This window comes from Lingula anatina, chromosome 2 (genome assembly GCF_051362555.1).
Source record: "Lingula anatina isolate TDL-2025a chromosome 2, LinAna3.0, whole genome shotgun sequence".
Lineage (NCBI taxonomy): Eukaryota > Metazoa > Brachiopoda > Lingulata > Lingulida > Lingulidae > Lingula > Lingula anatina.
In genome coordinates, this window is record NC_141768.1 from 13366726 (window position 1) to 13381471 (window position 14746).

Here is a 14746-nt window from a genome sequence, read left to right on the forward strand (position 1 = left end):
TTTATCAGAATTGAAGGTTTCTTAGATCACTAAACAGTAATTTGTGCAAAAATGTTCATTATCTTGAGAGTTGGAGGATATATAAAACACAAATTGAAATATTTTCATATCTTGAGTTATGGCCACCCTGGACATAGCCCTTCATCAGAATGATGTGAGAAGATGTTGTTACTCACTGACCATGTCTGTGTATCACTGTTATGTACAACATGGCTTTCATACTTCTAGGACCATACGTTGATGCTCCAAGTCCACAGTATTTGGTGGTAAATTCTGATGACACTATCCAATGTAGAGCTGTTGGACTGTGGACACCTCCACTTGGAATGCAGTTTACTAAAGACAGTGCAATTGTTTTGACAGAAGGTAAAGTTATTTTTTGGGGAAAAGATGTTATTCTTGTGTATAATTTTGATTAAACATTTTACTTTTATAAAATTATGCTACAGAAAATTATATAAAATTACATAACAAAAAAATGATAAAGAAGACAGATCTTGGGCAAACGGCTATCTCCCTTAGTCACTGTACAGTAATACAATATGGTGCAATATGCACATATCCTCCTTGCTAATCTTTAAAGAAAAGTGACGGAGAAGGGAGACTGCATGGCTTCTTTTTATTTTAGCCTTATATTTTATCTGGATATTTTAGGAGACAAGTACATGGTCAACAGCAGCAGAGGTTTGATGATAATGAACATCAGCACTGCTGATGCTGGTTCCTATATATGCTCAGTTAATGACTCAGCAGGGGTTAGAGATACAGCAACAGTGGATGTGTATACTGGAGGTACATGATTTATAGGGTCATATGAACATCATTTATGTTAAGAGAAAATGGCAGTTTTGTTTATTTAATGATGAAGCTATGGACAAAAGTAATCTTGGTGATGTAGCCTTTACAGATGAAACCAAATTTGATTTTTTAACAAAATAAATGATACATTTTTAATGTGACAGTTTTTTAATATGGTAATGCTTGCATTATTATTATTATTATTATTATTATTATTATTCAGCCTTACCTGTATTATGGTCCACACCCCAAGATTCCCATGTTGCTTATGGAGATAATGTGACCCTCAGTTGCTATGGTAATGGAGATTCTGTGTTATGGTATAAGGTAAGAGAAATGCTTCATCAGTAACAAATCAAACCATTTGGCCTTTTTGCAACCACTCAAAATGAAATAGGTGCAGTTTTTTGTGCCAACTCATTGCCTAGTTTCAATATCTAATTCTGAAGAGAATAATTTCATTTAAATATTAGGGTGTTCCAACTTAGAATAATCATTTCTGTGTATGACGTTATTGCAAGTACTGGTGAGCTTGGGTAACAGCAATAAACTAGATAGGAGAAACATTCTTGTCTTGTAATAAAAAGAAAATGACAGTAACTGCACATTATGATGAATGTTATTCAAATATAATATATATTTCAAAATTGTTATTTGGTTTTAATTCTGATGACTAAATTAATGAGACTCACCTTTTTCTAGGGCTCCACCTCTGGTGAAATCATTGAATCATCTGAAAACATTGTGTTGAAGTTTAGCAACGCTACCCTCACCATTCTGTCTGCTGATGAAAATGCAGTTGGCACTTACGTCTGCACCTCTTCCAATGTATTTGGGACAGTGACGTACTCAGCAAATGTAACAGTTATAGGTGAGTAATAGTAGTAGCACATCTGATTTTGAAAGAACCATATATTTTAAGGTTAAAATTAACTAGACAGTATTTTTACACCCGAAAAAAAAAAATTCTATAGCAATCTAACAGTTTTAGAATTGTTATATATTTTTTTTAATTAAAATTTAAGTATTTTTACACATTCTAACTGTCATGTAACAAACAAAAGTGCATGGATAGTTTAAAACATGGAATCTCTAAGTCTATTGTATTCTGTAATCTTTGTTTTAGCTCCAGCCATACCATCCTTCCTCCTGTCCTTCAATGGTACAATGGGGAGCAACAATGCCTCTCAACCAATCCTTCCATATGCTTGCCGTGACACCTTCACACAGAGTATTAGAGCCATACTGGATGACACATATCCAGAGACTGCTTCCATATTTGCCCTTCTGCCTGAGTGTGGTGGAATACCAGGTGTTCAACTAAAGAATACTGGGGAAATACTGGTCAATGCATCAAACACCACAGAGGTACATTGAGTAAACAATTGAGTTAACATTAATTTTTATACATTATACATTATTTAATTATTATTTATTTTAGTTACATCTATATGCCAAGTTATAGGTGATTGAGTAAGATAAAGTTTAAAAATGCCCATCTCTTCTCTTAATGTACCTGTACATGCACTTCTTATTTGCACCTTAGACTGCATTTCTGTAAGCCCATCATACTAGCTGGATCAATCTAACTCTACGGAGCCTGCTTGCCAAAGTACTGTAAGTGGATTAAATGTCTGGTACACCTACTCAAACTGCTAGGGGGTAAATAACAATAGTCAGACAATTAAGCTGATTACACAGAATGCAATTTAGCAAGAATCCCTGCAGAATTAGATTGATCCAGCTAGTATGATAGTTTTATGGGAATGTTCCCTTATATTGTATAACTTGATGTTGATTTGTTACAGGCTTACTTCTATGCAGAAACTGTGGTGACTGCAACCTCCATAAGTATGGCACTGGAAACTTGTGGGAGAACCATATCTGATCTTCTTACCTCTGTAACTTCTGTCAGCCCAGCTTCCCTGTACCTCTTTACCCAGGACACTGTAGATTGTCCAGGCATCCAGCTGAGTCCTGGCTACCTCTCAGATGCTGGGATGAAATGGACATGCCCACAAGGCTATGTTTTCAGCATGGTACCTTTCCAGTGTACTTTCTGTAAGTGCATGATTGATGTTCAGTTGAATCTTTAGGAATGAGCAAAACCCCTTCAGTGGTACATGTACCTCTCTTAAATGATCTCTTAATGCCACTGTACCCTTCTAGGAAGTCAAGTTATATCTGTGTCACCTAGATCATCTAGATGCCTGCTATTCCAAAAATAATTGTTGTGGTAGCCATCTTAGTTGTTCATAAAATGTTACAAGACTGCTTTAAGTGGTGCAGTGGCACCCTTTCAATTCTTCTAATGGAGGAGGTGCTGAATTAAAGGTAGAAGGATCAGATTGGCATTGCATAGCAGTTGTAATTTTATCCCCCTCCTTGGTACTTGGTAGGGTGTTTGTGTGTCTAAAAATCTTGTCCAAAATTAAGTGTGGTACACTTTGAATATAAGTCATGAAAACCTAAGAATGGAATAATTAATACCTTTTCAGTGAGTGTCCTGCCAACAGTTCCTGTGATTACTGCACCGATTCCCACAACAGCACCAATAGAAATCAGCAGCCAGGAAGCAGAAGCTTTAGTTTCAATACACAATGCAAATAGGTCAACTGTGGCTACTCTGATGCAGGCAGCAGACATGAGAACATTGGTGAGTACTTTGTAATATGGGTATATGTAAAAGATACAGGTAAAAGATACAGAGTCAATGAGTTTTATTGAGAATACACAACTGCTTTGTTTGTAATATATTTGAATACATATGTGTTCCTGTAATCTATAAAAGAAAAAAAGCTGAGTCAGTGAGTTTCTACTTTTTTTAAAATAATTATCTTTTAGAAATTCAGTTCATTGTTAATTATACTACATATTACTTTGAGAACAAAATGGCAAGGTTTACTGTAATTATGATAGCATATTACTGGTTAGTACATGTATGTGTTAGTACCTTCCATACCTAGTTGTACACTGTTAATCCTATATATATACCTGTAGCATTTACTTGAATGTAAAATACACTTTTGAAAAACAATGTTGTTATTTGGTACACTCATTTTGTATCCCTTACTAATGAAAAGTTTTAGAAGCAGGAATATAGGATTAAATATCATCTTCAGGTTTGGGGCGACTATCTAGCTGACCGTGTTGCAGCACGGCTGGTAGCAATGTGTAATATGTCTGCTGTGGCCTCTGTCATCACAGAACAAGGAGAACCCATAGGGCTTATCACACTTGATATCAGCAACCAAACTCTTGTTGAAGGCATCTTAGCATTGTATGAGGACTGGATATCGACACAACCACAGTGTGAAGTTACACCATGCAAGGAAGATCCATACAAGGTAAGATTTTGAAAGAATTCAAAATTTCTCTTATTTATTTATCTTGGAGGAGGTTTTTGATAAAGTTCCTAATTAGTTAGGACATGTTGCTATTTCTGCAGGTCAATTTTTGAAAAACAGGGAAGTAATTGAAATAGGATATCACTTTATGAAGTTTTACAAGATTTTTCTAGGGCCAAATGCTGTTTTTAGGTGTGAGTAAAGGGAAAATAGCAGTGAACTTAAGATTTTAACTTCTGAAAAACTACTTTTTTTTAATTTTGGTGGTGTATTTTGTATAACTGAACAGATATGTGTATAACTTTTTTTAGCTTGTGTGGAGTAAAGCTTCAAGAATGGGCTGTGCACTGCGTAACTGTCTCAATGGTGTCCATCAAGCTGTTTGTGCATATGCACCAGGGTAAGCATAATTGACATAATTAGCTTATAAATTCCTGAAAAATTATAGTTATGTTAACCATACCACCTGTAGTCTTTTTCAGTGATTTTTTTCACTGAATCATTGTGCAAGAAGTATGACTGTAAATATTTCATACTTCTCTTGAGATTTAAGTCACTTGGACAGATAACAGTATGTATCAAAATAATTGATGAAATTGATTAATTTTTATTATTTGTAAAAATACAATCAATACAGTCACAGGGTGAAATACATTATATTTCAATAGCCCCCCTGCACCTGCTGTGGGTGGAGTCTACAATGAAATGCCATTCAAGAATGGTACACCTTGCTCAGCATGTAATACAGATGATGATAACAGAGAAAGCTGCTTAGTTGCTGACAATCTGTGTGGTATGTACTTAGGGCTGTATCGATATATTTTTTATGTGTAAATGTCAAAAATAACTGGTCATTGACAAAATATATTTAACATATTGATAAGTTATTGTTTTGTTTAAGAATGGCTTTTGTAATTTCTTTTTCATTTCAAACACTTGTCATTATATAATATATTTAGCAAAAAACAGGACAGTGGTACACATGGGGAGGGGAAACTGTCTTGAAATGTTAAATATGCACTGAAATTGGCTGTAACCATTCGTAATTCTTTCTTACTTAAAGCCACACAGCCTTACTGCCAAGCCAAAAACTTGTCCTGTGGTGAGTGATTTCTCTCTCTCTCTCTCTCTCTCTCTCTCTCTCTCTCTCTCTCTCTCTCTCTCTCTCTCTCTCATACACACACACACACACACACACACACACACACACACACATCTGTTGACACAGAGGAGAATTATAATTTATCTTAATCACTTACCATAACACTAAATGCAAAAGTGGAAGGGGAGAAGGAATACCACAAACCTCCCTCATACTAAATTTCAGTAGCAGTACAGTATACTTTATAGCTTAATGTTCTTGTTCGGTATTTTCAGCTTTGTGTGGTGGATTTACCTGTAAGAATGGGCAACCAATGAACTACACCACTTGCACATGCCAGTGCTCAGTGGCATATAAAGGTCTGCGCTGTGAAAATGGTAAGATAAGGGATCAATCATATCAGAAAACATTTGGATCACGTTTAGTGGAAATAATAACACAAATAGTAATTTTCCTCTTTGTGGAAGAGGAGTTGCTAGATTTAAAATAAAATGTTTAAGAAGTGGGAGAGTCCCCCCTTATTTCCAAATTATGTAACATGAAAATTTTGGTCAAGTTGATTTAAAATAGATAATATTTTAGAGTGAATAAATTGTTGACTTATGTAATGGTTTTGCATCAATGTCTGATAGCGTTTACAAATGCCATGTGCAGTATATATTGTATTGGAGATACTGAACTTTTGTCAAGGATAAGACAAAGGACCACATTTGAAATACATCTGAGAATATTTATATGACATCATAGTAGCTTCTTTAGATTTTTTGTGTAAGATCTTAGTTCCTGATAAATATTTAATTATTCAGTAATAATATTGTATTTATCCTTTTTCAGCCACTTGTGAACAGGTTTTAACTTGTCAGAATGAGGGAACTTTTAGCTATGACTCCTGCTCATGTTCTTGCTCCAAATACTATATTGGGCAAACATGTGACCAGTGTAAGTAACAAAGAGCAAAGGATTTCTGACACTATTACTATGAAAAAATAAGTTGTTATGATTATGTGTGCGTGTGTGTTTTATTGCCAGTGTCATTCTGTAATAATTTTACATATTTTGTAATTCACATTTAGATTTTAATAGAATGTGTCATGAAAAAATTTTATCACTCATATAAATATTTTGTACTGTCATGTATTCTACTTTACATCATTTATTCATTGAATATGTTTACCATATCTGTATTATAGTTACTATAACAGTAAATGTAACAAAAAATAAATAAGAAAATGTACTGGTAAGTTTTATGTGATTTGTTTCTAAACAAATAACTCCTTTAAACTGAAATTTTGTGTCAGTGTTGTGAGCCAGAGGCCTGAATGTAATTGTTGGGGAATTTGTGTTTTTATGTGGAATCATGTTCATTTATCCATTGATTTATAAATTGTTTCTTTTTAGTTGACTGCAACACATATAGCAATGATAGTCTGAGCCTTTGCTCTGCCCTTGCTGGAATCTGTGAGGAAGAACTGGTTGAAGGGATTCTTGTCAAACATAGGTGCCCAATTACCTGTAAAATCTGCCCAGGTAATGAAATTTCCCTGATATTAATTAATTAATTAATTCGTATAGAAATCACAACCCGGTAAATAAAAGGAAATTGTATTTGTTTAGTTATGTAAAAAATCATTAAATTATCATAATGAACAAATGAGCTAAACACAGTGTTGCATTTTAGTTGGATCAGGAAGAAAGAAGAGGAGTATAACTCAGCCTTTATTGAGTAGTCAAAATGTTGGAAATATCACTATCAATGTGACAACAGATGGCAATGGAACAAGTGATGTGGTAATTGGAGACAATAGCACTGTGACTGTCCAGCCATTAGTCTTAGTGTGGAATGACACGCTTCCAACCTGTCAAGGTAAAAATTAATATATAATTAAAGTAAATGTGAAACTTAATTACTGACCACTGAATTGGATCAGAATTTAAAGACTCCGGGGTAAAAACCACTGTAAATATTATGCAGTGGTTTATCCTTTGGATGTGCAAAGTTATTTTACATTGAAAGCAGTTGGCATGCATATGACTATTATTTTAATCATGACAGTCCTAATACAATTTGACAATTTTCTATGGAGGCACGATTCTCAGTTAATTTGTCTTTGTCTTAACTCCAAGTTCAAAGATCAGTGACAAACATTTTCTAATATTTTTTAAAGATGTCAAGCCACCAGTGTTCACAGTATGCCCAGAGAACATAAATATTACTTTGGGAGTGAATGGTCCTGAGGAGGTTGCCTTTGACATGCCCCAAGCAGAAGATAATTCTGGTCTTGTCTCAATCACGTCATTGCCACCAAGAGTAATATCACCTTACATGTTCAAGAAAGTAAGTCTGCTAGCCTTGACTATCATGATAGATTAGTGGAGGAGGCTTAGTGTGTATTCAGTTTTATGAAAGTAAAATGGAAAAAAACAAAATAGATTAAAATGAGAATGGAATTTAAATCTTAATCCAGTTTGTTCTATATTTTAATTGATGGAAGTACTTTCCTTCTTCTATTTACATGCTATTTTCTCATGAGGATTTGAAATGCCTTCTGAAGCCACATAAAGCATAAACCTTCAAGATATGTATATTGTAATATTCTTTTAAGTTAAGATAAAACGTAGACTCAATACTAACTCTATGATGGATATGTTTAAAAGGCATAATTATTAATGTAATCCATTCTTCCAGAATATGACTGTGACATATACTGCTGAAGATCCATCAGGCAATGCAGTCAACTGTACTGTCAATGTTGTGCTTATAGGTAAGCAATACTAATAACATCAGTTGATTATTCACAGTTTACATCTAAACAAGCAAACATAATTGTTTTTGACACTATTACTTTCAAAAATGATTCCTTATAAATTTATTATTATTTTTTTTTTGCCTATAGACATCCACCCACCCGTAATGTACTGTCCAGCCAACCCGGTCATAGTGAATGTGACCACTGATGTCCAGCAAGTCCCTGCCTCCTACCCCCTGGACACCGTCCAGATAAGGGACTACAGTGGAATAGCCAGTGTAGTATATGATCCACCCAATGGAACCATGGTTATTGTTGGGGAACCAATGACAGTCACTGTGACAGCCATAGATGCAGCAGGCAACAATGCATCCTGCACTTTTATCTTCCTGATAGAACGTAAGATTTATTTGAAGTTTCTGAGTTCTTCAAGAAATAGCAAAGTGATTATAAGTAATTTTTAGATTAGTTAGTTGCATTAATTTGAAATTGATGTAACATTGAAGTGCTTTTATATAAAATAACTCCACAGAGCTTTTTAATTTAAAGAGATTAAATGAAAGTTTTGGTTGATTGTTTATAAGAAATTTATCCACAGGAAAATCAGAATGAAAAATTTTATAGAAAAAAGTTCCCATATGGTCAATTTCACTGTTTTCAAGCAGAGTTGCACCAAGATATATCCAAATTCATAAATATGAACATAACTGCATGGATGTCCAACATTGATTTTTCAGCTGCTGGATGCCCAGACTGGACCCTAATACCACCTCAGAATGGAAACAAGAGCTGTGTTAGTGACAAATTGCCCAGCGGCCTGGATGCTTTGTTGTGTACTATATTGTGTGAGGGACCGAGATACTCTCTGGCTGTGGAGGATCCAGAACCTAGTCAGTGCACCTCTGGAGGACTCTGGTCTCCTAGTCCATTCTTACCAGACTGTTCATGTGAGTTGATAACATTGTTGGAATATGTGCAAATTGTGGTGGCTGCAATTTGGATTAATTGCTTTTATTTATTGATGTTCTATGTTCTATATATAAACATTTTCCACTGTAGTAGTTTTGCTGGCAATCTAGTGCTTCTCTTTGAATGTGCACTGCATGCGGGCACTCTCGCATGTCTGCATGCATGCTTACACACACACACACACACACACACACACACACACACACACACACACAACTGTACCTCTCTGTTTCATATGAAATTATCATTTTAAATGCTATTTTCCATTCCATTCCAGTCCTAAACCTCCCAGAGTTTACCATCCAAATTACTCTGGATTTTACTGTGCCCTCTCTAGCAGGGTGCACTCCCACATATGAGGCAAGTGTGATAGAAGCCTTGACCCAGCTGGCTCTAACCAGTTGTAGTGGCTTTGGAGAACTGAACAAGACTTCAAAATCTTTAGGATCCAGTGCACTCACAAATGGGGTAAGGAAAGACAATTTATGAACACAATAGAAGTTGACGAGAGCCTTCAACAGTGGGGCAAAAGCTAGCAAAAAATAAATGGGAAGGAATTATGGTACATATACATAATCCAAACTTACTGTTAATTAGCTACATATACATCTGAAATAATGAAAAGTTGCTTGTCTGAATAACCCATTTACTAATGTGAACAAAATACTTATTCTTTTCAGTAATATTATACATATTACCAAAAAAATACTATATTTAGGATAATTTCATTATTTTGATAGAATACTCTTTAATTTCTTTCTTTCTTATATTTTTTATTGCTGTTACAGCTGCGACTGGACACCTCCATAGACCTGTCCTTCATTGACCCCACGGCAGATATTCAGGCCAGTCAGACAGAGCAGTGTGCAGAACTCATCAGTAATGCCCTCTTGTCCACTACTGCCTTGACCGTCATCAATGTTACTACATCTGGCTGCAATGACCTGAACCTGGACGGTGTTCCCAATATTACAAAAGGCTACTCTTGTCCCATGGGCCAGGTTGTCACAGTGAAGAATGGGAGCTCTTTCTGTGGTATGTTTATATGCTGGTATGCTTTAAATGTTAAATGCATAATTATAAACCTATCAGTTTTCAATGCACAGCTGTGAACTAGCTATTTGAAAACAAGTTATATATTTCAGAAGCACAGATATTGATATTTATTAATTTTAAAAGATTTATTATCGAAAGTGTTTGTATGGTGTCAAATTTGAATTTTATTGCTTTGGAAACATGAAATGTAATTTTGACAAATTCTGACAATTGAGTGTTCATATACACTGCTTGGAGTAAAATCAACATTGGACATTTAGAGAAAAGTATCTAAACCATGATCAAAAACACTTTCATGCTACTTATTCACCCTCTATGACTTTCAACAAACAATTTGGATTTCAAAAAAATCTGAAGGGTAAAAACCTCGAGACTTCAGGACACACAGCCTTGATTATATCATGATCTCTTGCAGCTGAATGCTCAGCAGGTTTCTATGCCTTCAATGGCACCTGTATGAAGTGTCCCAGAGGTACCTACCAGGACCAGTTTGGACAGACCAACTGTACAGTTTGTCCTTCAGGAACCTCAACTCGATATGATGGAGCCAAGAACCTTACTGACTGTATAGGTATTTGACCTTACTGACCGTGTAGGCATTTGAAATATATGTGTGGCTATCCAGATTGTTTTGTACATTATTTTTAATTTTTTAGCCTTATGTTACATGTATAACTAAGTGATACAGATTAATGATTTTTAAGGACTGTTTTTAAGTGCTGCATTGGCAAGATAAGTTGATATCTATGTTGGTATACTGAATACTGAAAATGTGTTAATTTTTTTCTAGCTTATTGTGGACAAGGGGAATTCTCAAAGAATGCGCTACAGCCTTGCAGTAGGTGTGAAATAGGTTCTTACCAGCCTAACACTGGGTCTAATGATTGCATAATGTGCAATCCAGGAACCACCACGCAGTTTGCTGGGGCAGTGTCAGAAAAGGAGTGTAAAGGTTTGTGTTTAGTTGAGATGCCCTAATGCAATTGTGCCACATGGACATTCTTTTGAATTAGTCTAGCCTCTATATAGCATTTGTATACTGTTTTAAGCAATCAGCTAAACACACAAGGTTTGTTTAGAATCTAGTAATATATCTTGGAAATATGTTTTTATCTTGGATTTGGTCAGGTATGATAAATCTAGTAACATATTTTGAAAATAATTTTTTTTCTAATCTTGTGTTTAACTCCCTTAATTTTTAGCTGTATGTAACCCTGGAACATTCAGCAGTTCAGGCCTGGTTCCTTGCATTCCTTGTCCAAGACATACCTTTGCTGATTTGTTTGGTTCCACTGTGTGTCAGGAGTGCTCAGAACAACTGGCTACTGTCTCCATGGGGAGTAATAAATCCAGTGATTGCAAAGGTATGATATCTTGAAATTTAATGGTTAAACCCCTGTGAATATGTTACTTGCAGTATCTTTCTTTTATTTTGTTTGGTGTTTGTAAAAGCGTATATCATTAAGTTATCATAAAAAAGTTAAGTGTTTTTCATTTGTATAGCTCCCAGTATGATTTTTAAAACTAATGACTTTGTGATATCATTCTAATGAAATTGCAAAGTCATTAGTTTTAAAAAGTGACACAAATATTTATAAAATGCATATTTTTAAAATATATTATCCGTGAAGAATAATAAAAAATCTTTTTCATTTCCAGTTATTGATCAGTGTGCTCCCAGCAAATGTCAGAATGATGGTACTTGTAACAGTTTTAGTAGATATTACACCTGCCTTTGCTCTTTAGGATTCACAGGTTAGTGGTTGTTGGTTCTGGCTTTAGGAATATTCACAAGATACATTTTAAGCTTTGTTCACTTTTCTGTTTTCTTTTGTGTTTGCAGAAAAAGGGAGAGAGACCCATACTACTTCATTATTAATTTTTTTTTAATTTTGTCATTATAGGTAAAAACTGTGAGACTAACATTGATGAATGTTCATCTAACAACTGTCAAAACAATGCAACTTGTGTGGATGGAATTGGATCTTACATGTGCACATGTCCACCAGGTTAGTATATGTCAGTGTATATGTATTAAAGATCAGTGGATGCACACACGTGTGTGTGTGTGTGTGTGAGAGAGAGAGAGAGAGAGAGAGAGAGAGAGAGAGAGAGAGAGAGAGAGAGAGAGAGAAACATGAACAATTAAATTCAAACATTGTCATTATGGGTTTGAATCATGTCCAGTTCTGATGGTGTATTGAAATACTTCATTTCTCTTAAGTTTATTGTATATATTTCATTTTAAAGCAAATTTCTTAATGTTAAACAGTAATATTTGTCTTTCTAGGTTATACTGGCAGGTTCTGTGAGGTTCCCATAGATGAGTGTGCCTCCAATCCATGCATGTTTGGTGAATGTACAGATGGCTTCCTGTCATACGACTGTGCGTGCTTCCAAGGATATACTGGAGCAAGGTACATGTTATCAAAACATTCTTCCTTAGAAAAAAATTGAAAACAATTTTAATTTTCTGGTTTTATATTTTTTGGTGAATAATTATGCAGCTTGTGATAGAAGGAAAAATGCATTCTATGGTTTCTACGGTTTTTACTTTTTGATATTATAAAGATACATTACCATATGTAACTTCTATCTGATTATTGATTTGTCCACTATTATTATGAGTTATAATGGTTGTTCTAGGTGTGAAAGTCCTGTTGACTACTGTCAGAGTCGTCCCTGTGCTAACAATGGGCAGTGTTTCAATGCAGAAAACACCTATGAGTGTGTATGTGAGGTATGTGATGTAAACACTATGATTTCCAATATAACCAATATAACCTGAATTATTTAGAACAGGATATGTATGCAAATACAAACAATTTCGTCCATCAATGATGCTGTCCACTATTATATCAAGCAGTTCTTCATAAAACTACCTTTTATGTAAATTTATATTGTTGATAGTTAAATTCTTGTATTTTGTCTGCTTTTGATGCTCTTCTAAGTGTCATTTTAATCTAAAAGACACTGAGAAATAAAACTGATCAATACCTATCAGCAATAAACAAATTACAAAAAAGTACAATATAAATGAAAAATACAGAAATTGTACTTTGTTTACTCCTGGTTCTAAGTTCCATGTCAATTCATCGTCATTAATTACTCCTCCTTTCAGGGGTGCACACTCACTCAATAATATAACTATTGCGCAGTAACATCATGAGGGATGCTAAGTGTTATTTTTACTTTGTTTACCAGGGAACAGGATTCCAGGGTCCACAGTGCACAATTTCAATAGATGACTGCCTGACCATGAGCTGCCAAAATGATGGAAACTGTACTGATGCTATCAATGACATTATTTGCAGTTGTCCTCCAGGTAAGGGGTGAGAAAACAGTGGGGTTAAAACTTTACTCATTATGTTATGATTATCCACAAAGGTGTATTTTTTTCAAATTATATTTGTACAAAGTCATCCTATAGCATATTTACATATAAGGGCAATACAAACATTGCCTTATTCATATTAGAGATCAAGTCTTTAAACTATAATCAAAACTATGATTCTTCTGCTTCATTTTGCCAGGGTTTGCTGGACAGTATTGTGAGCTGGAAGAAGATGAGTGTAGCAGTAACCCATGCATGAATTTAGCAGCCTGCAAAGATCTGACAAATAACTATCAATGTGATTGCAAGGTAGTTATAGTGTGGTGTATATCTGCTTTGGATAACAGTAGTAATTCAGTGACCCACTCAGATCACACAATGTGGAGATTGAAGTCTCAGCACTTCTTTTAATATTTCTTGTGATTGACTTAAATGGGCAGATTGATTTTAATGATTATAAAAGAAAAGATTGCTATTGTAATAAGAATGATTTTCAGTATTAACTGGAAGTAAACTGACCCTTATGAACTCTGTTCACAGCCTGGATTTACAGGACGTAACTGTGAAGTAAACATTGATGAATGTGACCCTAACAAGTGCCAGAACAACGCAACCTGCATGGATGAATTGAATGATTTCAGTTGTAAATGCAGTCCTGGTAAGTTCATTTTAAGATTTTAGTTGAATTTTTTTTTTGGGGGGGGGGGGTTATTAAAGTTTATATTTTTTCTGTCATGCCAGGTAGCATTTTAATAAGTTATTACTGTTACCAGATGTAGTGTAGTGTAGATAATTTGGTTAAAATGAGACAGAAATTGGTTCAAAAGGATTACTTCTTAGTTGGACCTCTTCTGTCAGTAAGTCACGTTATATCTTAATAATGGAAATATAGTTATCCAGTATGTACAGAAGAGATAGTGGCTGACCATTCTCTGTGACTTAAACATGTCAGAAGAAATTTGCATGTTGTTAAGAAAAGTTTCACGTGAATTCTTATATTAGAAAGGCAAACTTTTTTATTCTACTGTACAGCAAGAGCATGCAGTAAGGAGGGGGGGGTAACTTGAGTTACCTCTTGCATAAGATGAGGCGAAAACAGTACTCTTTTACATGGCATCGATTCATTTCATCACTTCTAAGTCTTTAAGTCTTTCAATCTGTACATCTTAGGTTATGAAGGCCGCTTATGCGAAAACAAGATAAACTATTGTCTAGATGAACCCTGCAACAGCAGAGGATCCTGTGTGAATGGAATTGATACCTACACTTGCTTGTGTTCTCCTGGATGGACTGGTGAGTCTTTGTAACCAAAACAAGTCATTGTTTATTGTGACCAAGTAAAACAAATGTATCTAACTTTTGATTTCTTTTATAGTAATATGGTATGGTGATT

At 34.9% G+C, this 14746-nt stretch overlaps 1 protein-coding gene across 2 annotated transcripts in view; it reads left to right on the forward strand.

The window, feature by feature from the left end:
* LOC106155583 (uncharacterized) overlaps positions 1-14746 on the forward strand; it is a 106468-nt gene that overhangs the window by 79816 nt on the left and 11906 nt on the right. For both annotated transcript variants that reach the window (XM_087004879.1, XM_087004880.1), the window contains 32 exons: positions 229-366; positions 655-792; positions 1022-1125; positions 1501-1669; positions 1925-2166; positions 2607-2859; positions 3297-3454; positions 3921-4145; positions 4457-4545; positions 4814-4938; positions 5209-5247; positions 5523-5624; positions 6082-6186; positions 6646-6774; positions 6926-7111; positions 7413-7582; positions 7934-8009; positions 8142-8393; positions 8732-8941; positions 9241-9431; positions 9752-9998; positions 10435-10590; positions 10810-10971; positions 11222-11383; positions 11679-11774; positions 11924-12028; positions 12310-12436; positions 12666-12759; positions 13224-13344; positions 13553-13662; positions 13894-14011; positions 14524-14646. In XM_087004879.1, coding sequence (XP_086861005.1) covers positions 229-366; positions 655-792; positions 1022-1125; positions 1501-1669; positions 1925-2166; positions 2607-2859; positions 3297-3454; positions 3921-4145; positions 4457-4545; positions 4814-4938; positions 5209-5247; positions 5523-5624; positions 6082-6186; positions 6646-6774; positions 6926-7111; positions 7413-7582; positions 7934-8009; positions 8142-8393; positions 8732-8941; positions 9241-9431; positions 9752-9998; positions 10435-10590; positions 10810-10971; positions 11222-11383; positions 11679-11774; positions 11924-12028; positions 12310-12436; positions 12666-12759; positions 13224-13344; positions 13553-13662; positions 13894-14011; positions 14524-14646 — 4722 coding nt within the window. The remainder of the gene's footprint in view (positions 1-228; positions 367-654; positions 793-1021; positions 1126-1500; positions 1670-1924; positions 2167-2606; positions 2860-3296; positions 3455-3920; positions 4146-4456; positions 4546-4813; positions 4939-5208; positions 5248-5522; positions 5625-6081; positions 6187-6645; positions 6775-6925; positions 7112-7412; positions 7583-7933; positions 8010-8141; positions 8394-8731; positions 8942-9240; positions 9432-9751; positions 9999-10434; positions 10591-10809; positions 10972-11221; positions 11384-11678; positions 11775-11923; positions 12029-12309; positions 12437-12665; positions 12760-13223; positions 13345-13552; positions 13663-13893; positions 14012-14523; positions 14647-14746) is intronic.